The sequence below is a fragment of the Osmerus mordax genome, chromosome 7 (genome assembly GCF_038355195.1).
Source record: "Osmerus mordax isolate fOsmMor3 chromosome 7, fOsmMor3.pri, whole genome shotgun sequence".
In the NCBI taxonomy this organism is placed as follows: Eukaryota; Metazoa; Chordata; class Actinopteri; order Osmeriformes; family Osmeridae; genus Osmerus; species Osmerus mordax.
Window position 1 is genome coordinate 4,457,279 of NC_090056.1, and position 18,997 is coordinate 4,476,275.

Genomic DNA, 18,997 nt, shown 5'->3' on the forward strand with positions numbered 1-18,997 from the left:
TGGGGGGGGGGGGGGGTATGAAAAGGGAGGCACTAGGAAGGTCAGTGGAACATGAGGTCATGTGACAACAGGGCACTTCCTACTTCCTGGTCAGGCTCCTCCTATGCTGCATGTTCTCCCTTCTGTTCTCACAACTGGAGAAGTAGCCTACAACAACAATGGGGGGTTTACAAAAGACTACAATGAACTCTCTCCCGTCCCTCCCTCACTCTGGTCAAGGCCCACCTTCAGATTCAGTATCTCAGCCTACAAAGCTGCCTTCAACAATGGACCAGTGGAACTCCTGAATGGAAGTGGTTTGCAGTAGTTTTGGGAGTAATTTATCTCTCAGTTCTGTCTCATCCAATACGGCGCATGCTTTTAAAACCGGTTGGATTGATGAGAGCAATGGTCTCTGTCTCATCGGTCTGTATCAAGTATGAAACAAATACAGCAGTTCTCTCCTTATATGGTCGAGAAAGAAACTGAGAGTGAGAGAGCCGTGTCTCTATATCTGTCTCTGTGGCTTCTTGGCTTTGGCCAGTCGTTGGTGATCCAGTGTTTAAGGGCATGCATACTGCTAGAGATGAATGTGTGTCTGTGTATTTATGTAATAGTGCACGCACACACACACACATCCAAACCTGTTGAGCTGCATTAGGTGGGCCCTGAGTGCTTCTTCTCAGTCAGCCAAACTGACAAGTTAAATCTGGGATTCGCTGCTGATCCTGCTGACCTCATCAGCCAATCAGAGAGCCGAAGCCACATGGAGAGCAGTCCCACATGGCCGGCTGTCATCACCAGCAGAGTCTGTTTGGGTGTGTTTGCGTGTGTGTCGTGAGTGTGTGTGTGTGCTGATTAGTAATCCTGACCTACACCTGCAGGCTGTCACAGTGGTGTCTGTGGACCTGAACCCCACCCCGAGTCTGTACCTGGGCTCCAAATCACCCAGAAACAACCTCTACTCCTCCCTGACTCCCCACACTAACACCCCCTCCCCCTCTGACTCTCCCCTCTCCCTATATGGCTCCCCTGCCCCCTCTGACTCCCTTCCCTTGACTGTCCCCTCTCTGTTTCTACCTCTGACTCCCCCCTCTCTCCTTCCTTCTTCTCCCCCTGCCTAGTACTACATTAACAGTGACAGTCCCCTGTGGTCAAGGTGGCTTAGAATCATAGCTTCCCCCCAGAACCTTCCAGACTGTACACCTATCAGACGTGGACTAGTTTGCAAGGCAGGTGGTAATGTGCAACCAGGACCTCAGACTCCTTCTCTGCCCCTGACCCAGAGCCTGTTCGCCCTTGCCCTGACCCTGACCGTGACCTACTAAACCTCTCTGCTTAATGATGGGTTCAATCACCAGCTGTCTGTGTTTGTCTGTGTGTGTCTGTGAGGAGAAAGTTGTTGTTTTGGGTTTGTTCCAAGGCTTTTCCAAGCACACTTAAATGAGTGTGTGTGTTTCTGTGTGTGTGCTCTTGCACGTGTGTGTGTGTAGGGGCCTCCATGGCACCAAGGCAGACAAGCATACAGTAGAGGTTTGTTTGGTGTTTCTAGGTCATCGTGATTGATTAGAACGAGGACTCCAAATGAAGCTAATAAATAACAAGATGTTACTTAACACTGGATGTAACCATGTGACACCTTAGGAAGACTGAGAGAACACAAAGGGGGAAGGAAAGAAAGAGAGAGAGAGAGAGAGAGAGAGAGAGAGAGAGAGAGAGAGAGAGAGAGAGAGAAAGAGAATAAAGAAAGCTAGATAGATGTTTTGGGGTGAGGAGGAGAGAGGCCAGGATCAAAGGAGCACTCCCAGGAGCAGTGCTGTGTTACTGGGTCGATTTGATCCTGAAGTCCTAAGAGACAGACTGGGGTTGGAGAGGGGCTGAACTGAGTTGGAAACTCTTAACACACACACAAACTCACAGACACACAGAGAAAGAGACAGAGTGAGAGAGAAAAGAAAACAATAACAGTACACAAAGACAATATCACAGTGGTGGAGGAAAGAAAATATAGATCCTCTAAAGCAACATAATCAATTTCTGATGTGTAAATGCAGCACACAACACCAACATTCACTGCACCAGCACTCAGTTTAATTCAAGATGTGCATATTTAGCCCCCAGAAGTCTGGGAAAGTAATTTCATGCTCCAGTGAAATGCTCCTGAAATGTGAGAAGACTCCCTCAGATCCAGTTTCTACCAGACAGACAGGCAGGCAGTGTCCAGTATATCCATCCTCCAGGTATTTACTTCTCCATCAGAGGACCAGTCTGCAGGATGGAGCAGGTAGAGCAGGAGGAGGAGGAAAAGCAGGAGGGATGAGGTAACAGGGAAACATACACATCTAAACCAGCATTGTTTCTCTCCCGAGCTAGTCTAGCCCAGCCTGCTACCACCACAACCTCACATGAACCGACTAGCTCCTCCTTCTACCCCTCCTCCCCCTGCTCTTTATAGGCATTAAAAGGTTTCTAAAGTGTCAGATTATCTCATACATGCTGAGAGCAGGTCTGATTTGTGGAGTCTGGGGCTTCTAGAAAATTCCAAGGGCTATGCTCAATTCACCGGGGAACCGTTGTTGTCTGGAGAAGCTGTTAAAGTGTGTGTGTGTGTTTTGAGGAGGTTGTTATAGACAGACGATTTGATCAATAGTCCACATCAAGGCTTTGTGGCTCAGATTAATAGCTCCTCCGAGCACTAATGCTTTCTACCAGCCTGTGTGCGTGAGCGAGCGAGTGTGTGTGGGGGTGCGTGTGAGTGTGTGTGGGGTGCTTGTGCGTGTGAGTGCGTGTGTTTGCACGCATGTGTGTCTGCTGGCGTGACCGCGTGCATTAGACTGTGAGTGATGCCCAGCAGCTCCAGGAGTGAGAATTACACATGAATTATACATACTTATGTCATCTGAATATGAGGGGAGAATGGTTATAAACAGCCAGGCTGTTTGTCTGAGGAGATGCTCAGTCCGATTGGTTTACAAGGTCTGTATTTAGACTTGACTCTGTTCCTTTCTGCTAAATGGGACGAGATTAGATTTGGTTCTATGTAAGGCCTGCAGTACATAAGGAGAGGGGAGGAGGAGGGATGAGGGGAGAAGAGGGGAGAGGAGGGAGAGGAGAGGAGAAGAGAAAAGGGAGTGGAAAGACAAGAGAAGAGAACAGAAGAAAAGAGAGGAGGAGATTTGGACTTTTGGACTTTAGATCCTAATTGGACAGTCAAAACTGCCAGCTAGCCACCAGTTCCGTACATCACAACAACCATTTGGATCCTACTTACTCATATTAAAAGAGAAACTCGAATTTTACAGACAAAAAACAACATTCTAAACAAAAGTGTGATAGATGTGTCAGTAATGAGGATGTAGGCCTACTGTACAGTATTAGTATTCTCCTTCAGGGAGGAGACTAGCATGCAGACATCACGCAGGGCAGGGGAGATTAGGATAGACCACAACCCTGCCCAGGCTGGTCACCTGGCACACACACAACCACACACATGCCTCGATCCACATTACTGCCCTCTATTAATAGTACTGTTTATGAGCTTTGATGAGCTGAGGGTCAAATAAAGCTCCCACTCATATCTGTCACACTCTCTCTTTCTTACTTTCTCTCCCTCCCTCTCCCTCCCTCTGTCTCTCTGACATCATCGCCATGTTGCCAGTCTTGTGATCTGTCGCATGGTATCATGGAGCTGGCACGCCGGCCTCCTGGTCTTTATTGGTCAGGGTTGCCATGGTTACCCCCGTGTGGACACCCCCGCAGGGTTAGGGCAAGGACGGACTGGCCGACTGACAGACGGACTGACAGACAAAGATTTGGCTGTGCCATACGCTGTAGTAGTGGACTCTTTGTCCATAGCGAGAGAAGAGAGTGAGAGTGAGAGAGACAGAGAGAGTCCATGAAAGTCCCAGTGCAAGCTGTGTCTCCAGTATATCCATCCTCCAGGTATCAACTCCTCCATCGGAAGGCCCGTCTGCAGGGAGGAGCAGGTAGAGCAGGAGGAGGAGGAAGAGGAGGAGGGAGGGAAATAGTCAGACACATCTACACCCGCTCGGTTCATCTGCCTTGCTACATCCAGGGTCCATTATACAAGTCTGACTTCCATGCTTTTAGTTCTGCACTCATGTCATTAGTTCATGTCAGAACAGCTCTCTCTCTCTCATTCTGACAGGAAGATTGGTACATCTCTTCTCCCCATCTCCTCTCTTTCCTCTTCTCCCCGTCTCCTCCTCTCCTCTCTCGTTCAATGAAGCAGAAGCCTGGTCATATTCTCACTCTTATCTAACACGGAGGGTCCTCATCCCTCCTCATCCCTCCTGGATCTGGACCATCATCCCAGCTTGTTACATAAGAGACAGAAATGACTGCTCCCATCAGCCGGCTAAGAGATTGGATTGACATCAACTTTATCTATTCACCCCCCCATCCCTCTCTTATCCCCCCCCTCTATCTCTCTCTCTCTCTTCCCCCATCTCTCGCTCTCTCTCTCCCCCTAACTCTGCCTCTCTCGCCCTCTCTCTATCTCGATCCCCCCTCTCTCTATCTACAGCACTCTCTCTCTATCTCTCTCCCCCCCTCTTCCTCATCATGGCGTTTCTGGTTAAGACAGCCGGACAGAGGCCCAGGCAGGGCTGAGGGGTCAGGCTTAAGAGTCTTATAGGAGGAGAGGGCTGTTCTGAATCGTGCTGATCTGAGAGGTTTCACCCAGGCTGATTATGCAGCAAGACTAGACCACCTCCTCTGCCAAGCCAAAAAGACTTTGGCTTTCATATCTGTGTAACATGTTTGCGTTTTAGTGTGTCTGACCACGGAGCACAGACATCTGTGTACATCTGTGTGTGTGTGTGTGTGTGTTTGGAAGGTGTTATTATATCAAAGTCTGACTTGGCATGGCTGTCATGAGGTGCTGACTCTGCTGTCACGGAGGCCATCCTTGTCTGTTATGGTCAACCTGCCTTCAGCCTGACTGCTGACCCTTTACCCCCACACACGCACATTCTGAGTGTGTGCGTGTGGTTGAAATCACATCATCGAGTTTGACATCTACGTGGCTCGACCTTCGCAAAACGTTCAGTGATCCTTGTCAAAGTGGAAAGACTGTATTTCTACTGTGCCTGGGATGAATGGAACAACTGAAAGGAACAGAGATGAGTAGATAAGGCCACATCACACCAGAGATTGTGTGTGTGTGTGTGTGTGAGAGAGAGGGGTGATTCCAGAGGACGTCAGTAGATCATCATCAAAGCCCTCAGGATGCAACATTAACCTCTGCTCTGCCGCAGCCTGCTTTTGCTAGCGAAGCACTTTCCCTTAGTTGCTGCTATCACTGTTGTGATCACACTTCAGGTGTCTTTGTACAGTCGGTGTGTGTGTGTGTGTGCATGCTGGTGTGTGTGGTATTTACATGCTACAGAGATGTAGCATCACATCCTCATCCCAGCCTTGAGCTCTTGTTATCTGCTAACTCACAGCCTTCCTTATCAGAGCTCCAGCGTATACACACACACACACACACACACACACACATGGACCAGAGAGCTCTTAAAGTCATTATCACCCAGATTAATGAGCAGTTCTGTGGTGCTCACAGCAGCCTAGCTCAGACACAATTCAAACAGCCGTCTTCATCACTGCACCCTCCTGTGGTTTTATAGAGGTTTGTCCATCATAATTAATGAGAAGTGATGGGATTATCGCAGAGGTAAATCACTCTGGGCAGAATAGATACACCGGGGCATCGCAAGTTATGTATAATTAATGGATACAATCATTGGAAGAGTCTATATCAAGTCGATTCCTTCAAAATTCACACACAACCACACACACACACACAGAAAGAGAGAGGCACACACACACACACAAAACCAATTGTTTGTTGGCTTTGATGGTGTGTCAGTGAAGTTTCAGGCTGACTGCTCTGGCGGGGTTCTAAGAGTGTGTGCGTAACCCCTGACCCCTGAGGAGGTGCGTACAGTCCCCGCTGCGCCCGGATGCCACAGCCCCCCTCGCCGCCGAACACACACAGAGCAGGGCTCCGTCTGCCGGCCGCTGATGAGATCAGAGCAGCGGAGCGAGACGTGCCCGTCTCCCTGCTGGCTCAGACGGGCCTGTGTGTGTGTGTGTGTGTGTGTGTGTGTGTGGGGGGGGGGGGGGGGTTGAAGGAAGGGGGGGGGGGTAAACTATTTTTGAGTCAGAAGTGAGGAGGGCATTTCTGGCAGCCCTGGGAGCTGGCCGAGTAAAGTGGCTGTTGGACGAGCTGGTGATTGGTGTGTGATATTGTCAGATTGCGTATCAATGTGTGTGGACCGGTGTTGTGTGCGCCCCGTACTGCACGAGTACGTGTTTATGGAGTGCGTCTGAGTGAGAGCATTTCTAAATGCCACGCGTGTCGTCGTGTGTGAACAGTGCACCTGTGCTGACTACAGAAAACCACTCGACGAGCCCCACATCCTCGTCTGCCACCAGCGAGGAGCGAGGAAACCCTGAGCACTAACACTGGACACTCATGAGAATGAGTGGGTCTGTAGCCTGCTGGGAGAGTACCATGAGAAGTCACCTGTCCTCTCTGTTTCATCCCCCTCTCACTGTGGTAGAGAGAGACAAAAGACACAGAGAGAGAGCGAGAGACAGACAAAGAGAGAGAAAGATAGAGAGGGAGAAGGGGAGAGAGAGAGAGCCCTGTTGTTCATGCTGTTGTCGTTGTTTGTTGTGTCTGTCTAGCAGAGGGGACCAGCTATGAGCAGAGTGCCTGGAGCTGTGTCTCTTTGTCTTGAGGATCTCACTCCATTAGCAATCGCGGAGAGGTGAGAGGAGAGGAAGGTAGGAAAGAGAAGAGAGTCCGAGGGGAGGGAGAGGAAGAGTAGATGAGTGTCGATGAGAGGTGTGTTCGTGTGTGTGTGTGTTTGTTTTTAGGTGTGTCCGTGTGTTTGTGACAGCTGACTCGTAGTGTGATTTACTCCCTTCGATCTCAGCAAAGTGATCGAATCAATTCTCCCCGTTCGGCCTCTCCTCGATTCCCTCGTTCCTAATAGAATATCTAATAGACACTGCAGCGAGCCAAGCAGTCTAATAACTGGCATTCTCATGGTGACTGCAAAGCAGCCGCACACAAATGTGTTATATCAGGCCTGCCACTTAGCCTCCCTCTCTCTTTCTCTTTCTCCCTCTCCATACCTGTCACTTTCTCCCTCTCCCTCTCTGTCTATCACTCTCTCACTTGCTTTTTTTTCTTTCTGGCGAGTTTCTCGCTCTCTCTCTCTCTGGCTCTCGCTCCCTAATTTTCTTTCCTCTTTTTCTTCATTTCAGTTGTTTTCATCTTTGTTTCATTTCCCCTCTGTTTTTTTTCAGAAACTTTCTTTGCCTCCTCTTTCTCCTCCTCCTCCTCCTCGCCTTCCTTCACCTCCTTTCTCCTCCAGGGTCGAGAGAAAACTTAGGACCCTCTCAGAGCCCAGAGAAGGAGAACAAGACAAGGTCAGGACAGAAATCTTCCCTGGGGGACCCGTTTAAACTTTACACGCCACTTCCCATTTGATTTCCTGTCAGACAGGGCAGATTGCCAGGATCAGATCAAATAGCTCGCGTCTCACTCATTACATAGAACTAGAAGAGAAGGGAGGGGGATGGAGGGATTGGGATATGTACATTCTTTATCATATTTTAAATCAGAAGTCGAACATCTAAATCTTCGACATGTTGTCCTTGTGAGGTTAATGATGTGTGTGTGTGTGTGTGTGTGTGTGTGTGTGTGTGTGTGTGTGTGTGTGTGTGTGTGAACATCTCATGGCCTTAGAGAGCGAGGGAGGCAGCCCATCATTCTGACATGAAAAGGAAGGATGAAAGAAAGGGGAAGCTGCAGCTGTGTTTGGTCTCTGTTACTGACTGTCTGTTTGATCAAGACATTACAGAGTGAGAAAGAGAGAGAGAGAGAGAGAGAGAGAGAGAGAGAGAGAGAGAGAGAGAGACAGAGAGAGACAGAGAGACTGAAAGGTAAACCGAGAGGTGAAAATAAAGAGAAGAAGGACTACAGCTTTGTTTTCTTTATTTGGTTCAAAGGGGCATTAGTGTTACAGCATAACTGGGTCAGAGTTACAGAACAAGTCGTTCTCTCGTTACGTTGTCTTGCACATTTGCGCTTTGTCTTGGCCAAGTCGCCGTTGCAAATGAGAATATCTTCTCAATCAGCTCCTGGTTAAATAAAAGTTAAATAAAATTCAATAAAAATCTCTTTTCAGTATTCATGTTCTGAATGCCACTTGAAATGTATGATAATTACTATGTTGTTTATCACAACCACACAACTATACTCTCTATTTATACACACACACACACACACACCTTCTGTAGCCAGCCAGGGTGTGTGTGTGTGTGTGTATATATATATATATATATATATATATATAGAGGCCGTAAGAGGGTTGGCTGTGTTTGGATGTAGTGAGAAACACCCTCTGATACACAGCACTGGACAGATGGCTGGTGTTGGCAGAGCTTGAGGATATGTGTTTGAGTGTGTGTATGCTTATATCTAAATGTTTGTTTGTGTATTTTCTTTACCATATGGGCTCTCTCCATGACTCCGTAGTAACAGTTGCTATGAGCTCAGGTGTCCTGTAGAGGGATGTTGCGAGGGACAGAGAGAGAGAGCAAAAGAGAGAGGAATGGATGGAGGATGTCGTATTGAAGCCTTCAAACTTGCATGCTTGATAAAAGTTGCTGGCAGTTGCTGTGTGTTATTGTGTTTGTGTGTGTGTTAGTGTGTACGTGCGTGAGTGTGTCTGTGTGTGTACACTATACACTTTAAATTAGAGCACCTGCCAGCACTGGGTGGAGCCATATGCAAATCGTCTCATTTTCAACTTCACTAGAAACATTGGCAGGCAGATAGAGAAAGAGAGAGAGAGAGAGCGGGATAGAAAGAGAGAGGGATAGAAAGAGAGAGGGATAGAAAGAGAGAAATCCACTCAAGAGGCTTTCAAGGGGCTACAATTTCTGTCCGCCATCTTCCATCTCCCTCCCCCTCCTCTCCATCCTCTTCCTCCCCTCCCCCTCCTCTCCCCTTTTCACCAGTCAGTTGCGTTGTCCTCCACTGTCAGAACCCCAAGTGCAGACGCGGTTGCCACGGGAACCCGCTATGGTCTGTAGCATAATGGAGTATAACCCCCTCCAACCCCCCTCTAAATGGAAAGCCCCCTAACGGCATATTGGGAAATCAAATATTCATTCCTATAAGTGTCTCTTCCGCTCTTTTACAAGGTGGTGTGGCCTAAAGAAAGGAGGATGACAGGCTACTTATACATATCTTGGCTTTGCTATCAAACAACTCTACAAGATAGCATAGAATTATCCTTCTTTCTCTCTCTCTCTCTCTCTCTCTCTCTCTCTCTCTCTCTCTCTCTCTCTCTCTCTCTCTCTCTCTCTCTCTCTCTCTTTCTCTCTCTCTCTCTCTCTCTCTCTCTTGCTCTCTCACTCACTCTCTTTACTCCCCATTTGTGTTGATTGTTTTGAAAATTGAAAATATCCCTTCTCCCTTCTCTTTTTGGTTTCACACCACGCACATGAACACACACACACACACACACCTCCTCCCATCAACCTCTGATCAGCTCCACCTATTGTTGCACTACAACACAAAAGAAGATAGACAGAAGAGGAAACAGACGCGCACGTACAAACACATAAATGAACACAGATGTAGTACTTGGACTCTCATTGTGTATTTCTCTAAAGAACTGTCACACACACACACGTACATACACACATACACACACATACATACATACACACAGGCGACCCTGAACCTGAGACACCTCTCCATCTCTCCTGTAGTGGCTGAGAGCGAGCAGCCAGGCTGCAAACAAAGAAAACAGACAAGGCTACTTTCCCCTCCTCCACTCCCCTCTTTAGAGGGTGTGTGTGTGTATGTGTGTGTCTGTGTGTTCCTCTGTGAGTGCTACAGATTGCTGTTGTCATCTTCAGTTATACAGATCTGGTGTGTGTGGGTGAGCATGCTACAGATTGGTGCTGTCATATCCATTCTCATCACACCAGCAGTGCAACACGCCTATGCTAATAGGCTATTTACTTAAAGTTCTTTATATGATGAAGAGAGAGGGTACACCAAACAGTGCTAACATGCCTCATCCAATATCACGCTGATTCCAAATCTAAAACTGTTTTAACTTGAATTGAGCACTTTGGGTTTGTTGCAGATTTTTTAATGGCACAATGGCACCAATGATGGTGCTCTGCGATTGGTTCGTTGTACTGTAATGTCTGGGCCAATCAGACAGTGAAATTACAAAACAAGGTTTTAAAATACTGGTCACTGATGTTGTGATTTGGAAACTGAGGTCTGTATTTATCTGTATTTTATCTGGATTTATTATTTCCCAGTTCTGTATTTTCATTCTAGTGGAGGAGAGTCCCCTCCTCTCTCAGTCTCTCCCTCGTTCTCTCAGTCAGTGTCAGTCAGTCTGTGTTCCAAGGAGTGTGTGTGTGTGTATGAATGTGTGTGTGTGCAGGAAATTATGATTTATGAGGAGTTAACTCTGAGGCGTCATTAGTTACGCTACTCATATACTCATTTTATTATCAGATCTCATCCAACATGTGTCTCTTTCTCCCTTTCCACATCTCTCTCTCTCTCTCTCTCTCTCTCTCTCTCTCTCTCTCTCTCTCTCGCTCTCTGTCTCTCTCTCTGTGTCTCTCTCTTTATCTATGTCTCTCTGTCTCTTTTTATTCTTCTCTGTCTCCCTCTCTCTCTCTGTCCACTCACTGCTCCTTTACATGTAAATATCTATCATCTACTCTATTCTCTACTCTACTCTGCCTCCAGCCAGCTAGGCAGTAGTGGTACTTGGGTGGTGACAGGCCACCATAATTGTGACAGTCAGTATGAAAGACACTTGATCCATTGTCCGATTATCTCTCTCTCTTTTTCACATCCCCCCTCGCTGCCCACCCACCTCATCTTCCCACACACACACACACACACACACACACACAAACGCACACACACACACACACACACACACACACACAGACTCCCACACACACACTGGTTATGCAATCCCTGGCATGTTTGTCTTTGTTACCTTGAATGCCACCCATGCCATGGTGGCGGTGATGTAGGGACTGGACTGAGCATGCTGATTGGAGCGTTCTGTTCTTCCACACCGAGGAGGCCTCTCGTCTCCACTCACTCTGAAGTGTGTGCATGTCAGTGTGTGTGTGATTGTGTGTGTGTGTGTGTGTGCGTGTCTGTGTGGGTGTGCCAGTGTGTCTGGGTGTGTGCGTCCACTGCATACAAATCAATGTTCTCTTCCGCCTCCCACTCACACCCCCACACAGAACAATCAAATGCCATTCAGCAGTCGAAAGCTTTTATGTGAGTGTTTTGATGTGTCCATTTTGGAACATTTGTTATTGAACCAGTTGCAGAAATCCTTCCTGGCCCTAGCCCCTAACTCCTAGCCCCTGACCCCCAGTCCCTAGCCCCAGGCTGGGCTGGGCAGCTTCCAGTGTCTCCTACCTGTCCCTTCTCCTTCTCTCTATCCCTCTCTCTCAGGTTTAATCTTCAAGCTATAATGTTGATGGAATATCTAATAGCATAACATCATCAGCTAAAACAACACCAACAACGGCCACACCAGACTTATAACCACACAGTGGTCGATGCCTCCTAAAGATCGATAGTTATATTATCTCCCTGTGACAAGCCTATTGACAGAACAGTGAAGTTTAGCTACATTAAAAGACTGTTAGCCACTCGTTAAACTATAGCAGGACAACGTCAGCAAACCCTGGGCTATTCTGCTGTAACAGCAGGACCTAGCTAGCTTCATGTAGCCAACCAGTTTGTGGTTAGGCGGTTTTATCTTGGTAGTGCTTACATGTTTCGTGTTGTTTAAAGTTTTCTGTTGTAATTGGGCTTGGGCAATAAGATGAACGCATGTAAAAGAGCTGTAGTGACACTCTGAAGTGAGGCTAATGGATCTGACATAGATTTTCTATCTAGGGTGCTTAGCCTCTCCTCTTCTTGCTCAACATGTGTTGTGTAAAGTTCTCTGTTTAGGCTGGCAGAGTGTGTGATGTTTAGACTTGTATTTGATAAAGCACAGACAGGATAGGAGCATTGCCATCCTGTCTCTCTCATGCACACACACAGACACACGCACACACAAACAAGCACCCATTCCTTTGTTAGCACGTAGTGCGGAGAGAGTTGCCAGTTTCCATGGAAACGGTCCTGGCAAGATAAGCTCATACTGCAGCATGTCAGTCTGTGTTCCAAAGAGTGTGTGTATGTATGTATGTGTGTGTGTGCAGGAAATTATGATTTTTGAGGAGCTAACTCTGAGGTGTCATTAGTTACGCTACTCATATACTCATTTTATTATCAGATCTCATCCAACATGTGTCTCTTTCTCCCTTTCCACATCTCTCTTTCTCTCTCTCTGTCTCTCTCTCCCTCTCTCTCTCACTCTGTCTGTCTCTCTGTCTCTCTCTTTATCTATCTATCTCTGTCTCTTTCTATCCTTCTCTGTCTCCCTCTCTTTCTCTCTCTATTTACACAAATGCTGCCAAGTGTTATTCTGTACCATATCAGTGTCAACCTGGTGATAAATATCTCCATAGTGATGACAGCTGGGGGGAGTGGGAGTGGGGATGGAGGGGTTTGCTATTGAGCTTTTATCAGTCTACAGATCCAGGGCCAGTCATGCAGCCCTTCTGCTCTGACCTGGTGCAGTGGAGGGAGAGGCTGAGATCTGCCTTAGGGAGCGCTGAGGATGTGCTGTTGTGAGACCTGCTAGTGATCTCCTGTGTTTGTTTTTTCTGTTTGCAGAACTCTCAGAAGAAGAGAGGAGCCCGGCCCAACAACAAAGCTGACAAGAAACAGTCTCCCCAGGTAACACATACTTACCCTCACTCACTCACACACACACACACACACACACACACACACACAAACACACGCGTACTCACACACACTCTCTCACACACACACAGACACACGCTCACACACACACACACTCATGTTCTCACACACACACACTCCTACTCACACGCACTCTCTCACACACACACACTCATACTCTCACACACACACACTCATACTCTCACACACACTCACACATACACTCATACACTCACACACACTCATGCACACACAATCACACACTCATTCCCTCACTCACACACACACACACATCTTCCTCAAGATAAATCAATGAGAGCAATTCATAACCACCATGAAATAATCAAGGTCCCTGTGCTAAGCTGGAGCTGCAACAACGAGGTCCCTCTGTTTTGCAAAATGCCTTCGATATCTTTGTCAGGATTGGTGTTTTCCACAGTGTGGTATATCAACAGTAATGTCTACATCATGTACTGTGAGGTGGTCATTAGCTGTCATTCGCTGGAGAGACAGCACAACTATTATGCCTGACTGCAATCCTGCATAGATCTCTACCTCTCTCTCTCCCTGCCTGAGTCTCCCCCCTTCCTCTCTCACACATACAAACATAAATCCACACTCTGTTATTGCAGGGTATCATTAGTTTAACCCACACACTGTACATGGTTGTTAAAAGGCTCCAGTAGTGTTGTTTAACGACCTAGGAGACCGTCTAGACCCAGAAAGCCCAGTAGCACCACAGGGGTGTCATAACCATATTGGAGGTTGGGTCAGAACGGGTCATTGGATCTTACATAACACGTGAATCGGATTTGAGTCATATCCTCTGCTAAATATAAGTGGCACTTCAATATTTAAAATGGGCCGGTTAGATCCTTTGGGGCTGATTTTTCAGACGGATTAGACTTCGCCTGGAAATTTGAGACATCTTGCGAATGGAAGTCTGACCAGGGGTAAGCCTCCTCTGGCTAGAGGTAGATGTTTGAATGCTGATGTACAAGGCCCGTGGTTGGGTTTCCCACCTGTGACCAATGGGTTTGGACATCCACTGACAGTCTGTATAAATGTATGAGTCTTTACAGTAAATCTGTACCTGACACGATCTCTCGCTCTCTCTCTTTCTCTCTCTCTCTTTTTCTCTCTGTCTCTCTGTCTCTCTCTCTCAGGAGGACAGTTCAGACCTGAAGTGCCAGCTCCACTTTGCCAAGGAGGAGTCAGCCCTGATGTGTAAGAAGCTGGCCAAGATGGCGAAGGACAGCGAGGCCATGAGGGACCAGCTGGCCAAGTACCGCTCGCTCTACGGGGAGGTGGACGCCTCGCTGACTGTTGAGGAGGTAGCTAGCGACGTAGCTAACGAAAACCAACTAGCTACTCAACTAATTAAACAAAAATATGTAAATGATGAAAAGGTTAAGTGAAAGATAGACGAGACCATCAGTCTGTCCCAAGGCTGGTGTGGAGCAATGACAACTTCCTGTCTGAGTGCGGGCACTTCCTGTATTTTCCAGGTGGCTGAATCACCCCACACCAGAGAGGCAGAGGTCAGAGTTCACTTGAAGCTGGTGGAAGAGGAGGCCAACCTGCTCAGCCGACGAATCGTGGAACTGGAGGTACGACTGAATACAAAAATGTTTTTGGACATCTCTTTAAGACTACTTGCATACATACCTCAGTTAGGTTGCTTATCGTACAAGTCAGGTAAATGCCCCTCAGAGTGAATCCCTTCACGTAGGCAGTATTTACAGTACTGTGCAAAAGCCTTGGACACTATTGAAACATTTAAAGAGTAAGGAAATGAAAAAAACGACACTTTTATATATATACAGAAGACAAAAAAGTGATATACAAGACAATATTAATGTAAAAAATCTTGGGTGCTTAAGACTTCTGCACAGTCCTGTATATCTAATTCCTGACCCCCCAGGTGGAGAACCGCGGCCTGCGTGCTGAGATGGACGACATGAAGGGCCAGGACCTGTCAGCCGTCGGTGGCATTGGGGCGGGGCTTAGCCCGGGAGGGGGAGGAGCCGGCCTGGTTCTGGGCGGGGCCTCTGCCGAGAACGTGATGGAGCTGCAGCGCCACCTGCAATTCGTGGAGGAGGAGGCGGAGCTACTACGACGGTCGCTCCTAGAGATGGAGGAGCAGAACAAGCTACTGATGAACGACATCAACCGCTACAAGTCTGAGCTGCCGCCGCCCCTCCCGCCACACACCACGCTCACGCTGGCTGACGGCCCCTCCCACCCCTCAGCCACCTGCGGCCTGCAGGAGGAAGGCGTGACGCTCATCAGCGCCGAGGCCCCTCCCCCCCAGGAGGAGGAGCTACTGGTTGCCAGGATGCAGATCGGGGAGCTGAGCAACAAGGTGGTTACTCCTTCACCAAACACTCACCTGAACTGCATTGCATTGTTCTGAGTTGAGTTGAACTGAGATGAATTGAGTTGAGATGAGTTGAGATGAATTGAGTTGAATTGAAATGAATTGAGATGATTTGAGATGAACTGTACTGAGTTGAGTTGAGGTGAACTGAGTTGAGGTGAACTGAGTTGAATTGAGGTGTACTGACTTGAATTGAGTGGTATTGAACTGATTTGAACTGTGGTTGCAGGTGAAGAAGCTGCAGTACGAGAACCGCGTACTGCTGTCCAACCTGCAGCGCTGCGACCTGGCATCCTACCAGGGCCCCTCCCACCCCGCACGCCCCGCCCTCATCACCATGGAGACAGACGCCGAGGCCGGCGATTCGGCCGAGTGCCTCCCTAGCCAGGCGTCTCTGCGTGAGGGCCCCGTCGGGGACGAGAACCGCCCCCTGGATGAGTTGGAAAGGAAGAGGAGGATGACGATGGCAGAGGGCGAAGCTCTGGGGCTAAAGGACCACGAGACTTTGCTGGCCATGAGAGACCAGGCCCGCCTCATCACCACGGCGATCCAACTACTGACCGCCCCTGACTCCAACTGCCTCTCCCCTCAGTCACTCTACCAGAAGATCTCCACAGGAGACGCCGCCGAGGCAGATGCCCCGGAGAAGCCCCAGGTCCTGTCTCTGTCCCAGGCCCCAGAGCTGGCCGAGCGGCCCCTGGTCGGGGCCCTGACCAGCCGCCTCCAGGCCCTGCAGACCCAGCTCCAGGTCTTCGTGGAGCGGGTGGAGACTCTCAGCAGCTCCCCAGGGAGGGACCAGGTGGAGGGTGCCTCACCCCCACCTGCCCTGCCCGAGTCTGGGGACTGGGTGTCGGCCGTGGCACCCGTCTCTGCCCCCTGTCCCTCTGACCTGCTGACCGGGGATGCTACCGCCCAGCATAAGGTAAGAACACGTGCTCCCGATCTCTCCCTTGCTATTGTTTCTCTCTCTTTCCTTCTCTCTCTCTCTCCCTCTCTTCCTCTCCCCAGATCTCTCTCTCTACCGCTTTTTCCGGATCGCGATTCCTTAACTTTGTTTGGTTTAGTTTGTCGAGCAAGTTTTTGCTTCTGTTCTATTCTGTTCTGCTTGCGTTCTTTACAACCATGGTACGGCTTACTAATAACCCCGCCCCCTCATCCCAGCCACTGCGCTAAGCCCCCACCCTCCCTCACCTCACCTCACCCCACCTCCCCCACCAGTACTGAATGCTGTGACCGCACACATGCTCGGACAATGCATTATAACCTGCCATAGACCACAGGCATGACTTGGTATAGCTTCTTCTGGATACTCAGGCCTCAAATGGAGCCTAGTGCTGCATGACATGGGACGACATCACACCACGCTGTCGTCCGTTCATCCTAGACTCGGCAGCTCGGCAGCCTGAGCCTTGCATACCCACGACTCCCCCACATTCCCGCAACGCGTTGTCGTGACATCGTCAGTGCCGTTTCGAACGTGTAACTTTTGGGGATTTTTGGTTAGGAAGTATTGAATGGAGTCAGCGAGCAGTGTTGTGCTGTTGGGCATGTTGTATTGTGGTGATTCGTGGTGGTGTCTTTTGATTTGCAGTCAGGTTGAGCTCAGAAGCGCGTAGTGATGTGTTGTTATTTTAAGCTAAGATAGCAATAAGGAAAACGATGTAAGTTGTATAAACGATGTATGACCTGTAAGTGTGTTTTAACTGTGATAGCTAGCACATAGTGTTATATATTGTCTTGTAGATAATATGTGATACCAGTGTGTTATATGCTGATGAATAAGATACCTAGACAGTACTCACCAGTGTGTGCGATGGTAGTTATCTAGTGATATTATTTTTAGACTGCAGCTCCATTAGAGGCCACTGTTCTGAGTCCCAACACCCTTCGCTCTCTCCTTCCCTTCATTCCTCACTTCCGCCTCTCTTCCTTCTTCCAACTCTCCCCCTTTCTCTCTCTCCCTCCCTCCCTCCCATTCTCTCACTGCATGGGCACCATGACCGGCGGTTTGTGCACTTGTCCCTCCACCACCCGAACCTTCACTTTTGATTCTTTCAAACCTTCCCTTCCTCCCCCTCCTCTCCGTCCCTCCCTCCTCCAGCCTTTTCTCCTCCTCCTCATCCTTCTTTCGGTTCTGTTCTCCACAATGTCCTGCGCCTCTCTGACCAAACTCTTCTTCCTCTACATCCTCTTCTTCATCTTGTGACGACCGCCATTACAACATCGTATTGTGTTCACCTCCAACGCCCTTTTGTTTATATGATTTGGGGTCTTATTGTTTTGTTTTGGTTTGTTGTGTTGTGTTGTTCATTCCTTCCCACACTTCTCTTTTATATTCACCATTCTGTCCCGCCCCCTCTACCTCCCCATCTTGTCCCCCTCTTCCGTTCACCCTCTCTTTATTTCTTTATTCATTTGTTTTGTTTCTTTCATTAACTTGCCCATGCACACATGCAGCAGCCTGACTGTAGGGACCAATCCGATTGCGAGGTGAGAGGTCAGCAGGAAGAGGCGGACAGCAACAGGAAACAGGAGACGAGCCAACACCACGAAGGGGAGGAGAAAGACGCTCCACTGGTGGGTCACATGAAGCCACAGTACACACACACACACACAGCTCATACATTATTCACACACACGCACACACCCTCAACACACACATGCACACGAGAACACACAAAAAGTCCCTCTGTTGACTCGTGATGTGGTGGGTTTTTGTTGTAAATGTGCGACACTCTCCCTGGAATCCTTTTGCTGCGATGACTTCATTAGCTATATGAGCAGGAAGTTTCTGTGTTGTTTGTTTGGCCTTTTGATAGGACGTCTCCATGGTAGCGCAGGCAGGGCCTGAGAGGGCATCTGTAGCGGCAAGGAACAGAGAAAAGAGAGTGTGACAGAAGGCACAGTAGAACTGAATAGAAATGCAGTCAAAACACGACTGTCTGGTGGATCACTCTCACACTGGAAACGTCCCATCTCCAGTGTGTCATCCAAGTACCCGTATATGAATGGATTCATTTCAGAGGCTTGACTGTGAAACACAAACCGTTTCATGCTGCCCTGCTATGAAATTCAGTGTGTGAGTCTGTAAGTGTGTGTGTGTGTGTGCATGCGCGTGTATCTGATTGAAGGACCTAGCTGAAATTGAGCTCTTTTCACTCTCCCTCACTTTGCCAGACACACACACAGACTCCTCACTTTGGGTAAGGAATGGAATGTGCCTGAAGTCACTCTCTCAGGGCCTAGGGAAGATCACTGTAGGTGAATAAGGTAGGGAGGTAGGGTGGGAGTGAGGGATGAATAGTGGTTAAAGGAGGAAGAGGAGCTAGTTGAAGAGGGAGAGTACGAGAAATCAAAAGGAGATATGAACAAAGTGGGAGATATTGCAGACTAGGACTTCTTATTAACATGGAGGGCTGCAGTGTGTTGGAATGAGCGCTCAGTAACAGCTCTCTGACAACACCCAAGCTGCTCTCAAAATACAACAAATACACACAATAAATGACGAGTGGGGGAAAGGTTTGCTGAGCAAAGCTAAAACACTCGCCATCTGCCAAAAGAAATGTGTTGGATGTAATCCCAGCAGAACCCCAGAGCTGAGTTACTGAGCTGCTGAAGTCCTGGGCTGGCTCACAGGCCCCGCGCTGACGCGCTGCAGTATGTGGTCATCGTAGACACAGCCAGCCAGTCAGTCTGTACCAGACGGTGATATTATTTCCATCCCA

At 48.5% G+C, this 18,997-nt stretch overlaps 1 protein-coding gene across 1 annotated transcript in view; it reads left to right on the forward strand.

Moving 5' to 3' along the window:
• The window catches only part of mtcl2 (microtubule crosslinking factor 2), a 42,276-nt gene that overhangs the window by 11,366 nt on the left and 11,913 nt on the right, over window positions 1-18,997 (forward strand). Inside the window, exons 4-9 of the mRNA XM_067239681.1 lie at window positions 12,821-12,883; window positions 14,059-14,226; window positions 14,401-14,502; window positions 14,817-15,257; window positions 15,502-16,194; window positions 17,730-17,849. Of these exons, the coding sequence (XP_067095782.1) occupies window positions 12,821-12,883; window positions 14,059-14,226; window positions 14,401-14,502; window positions 14,817-15,257; window positions 15,502-16,194; window positions 17,730-17,849 (1,587 nt within the window). The remainder of the gene's footprint in view (window positions 1-12,820; window positions 12,884-14,058; window positions 14,227-14,400; window positions 14,503-14,816; window positions 15,258-15,501; window positions 16,195-17,729; window positions 17,850-18,997) is intronic.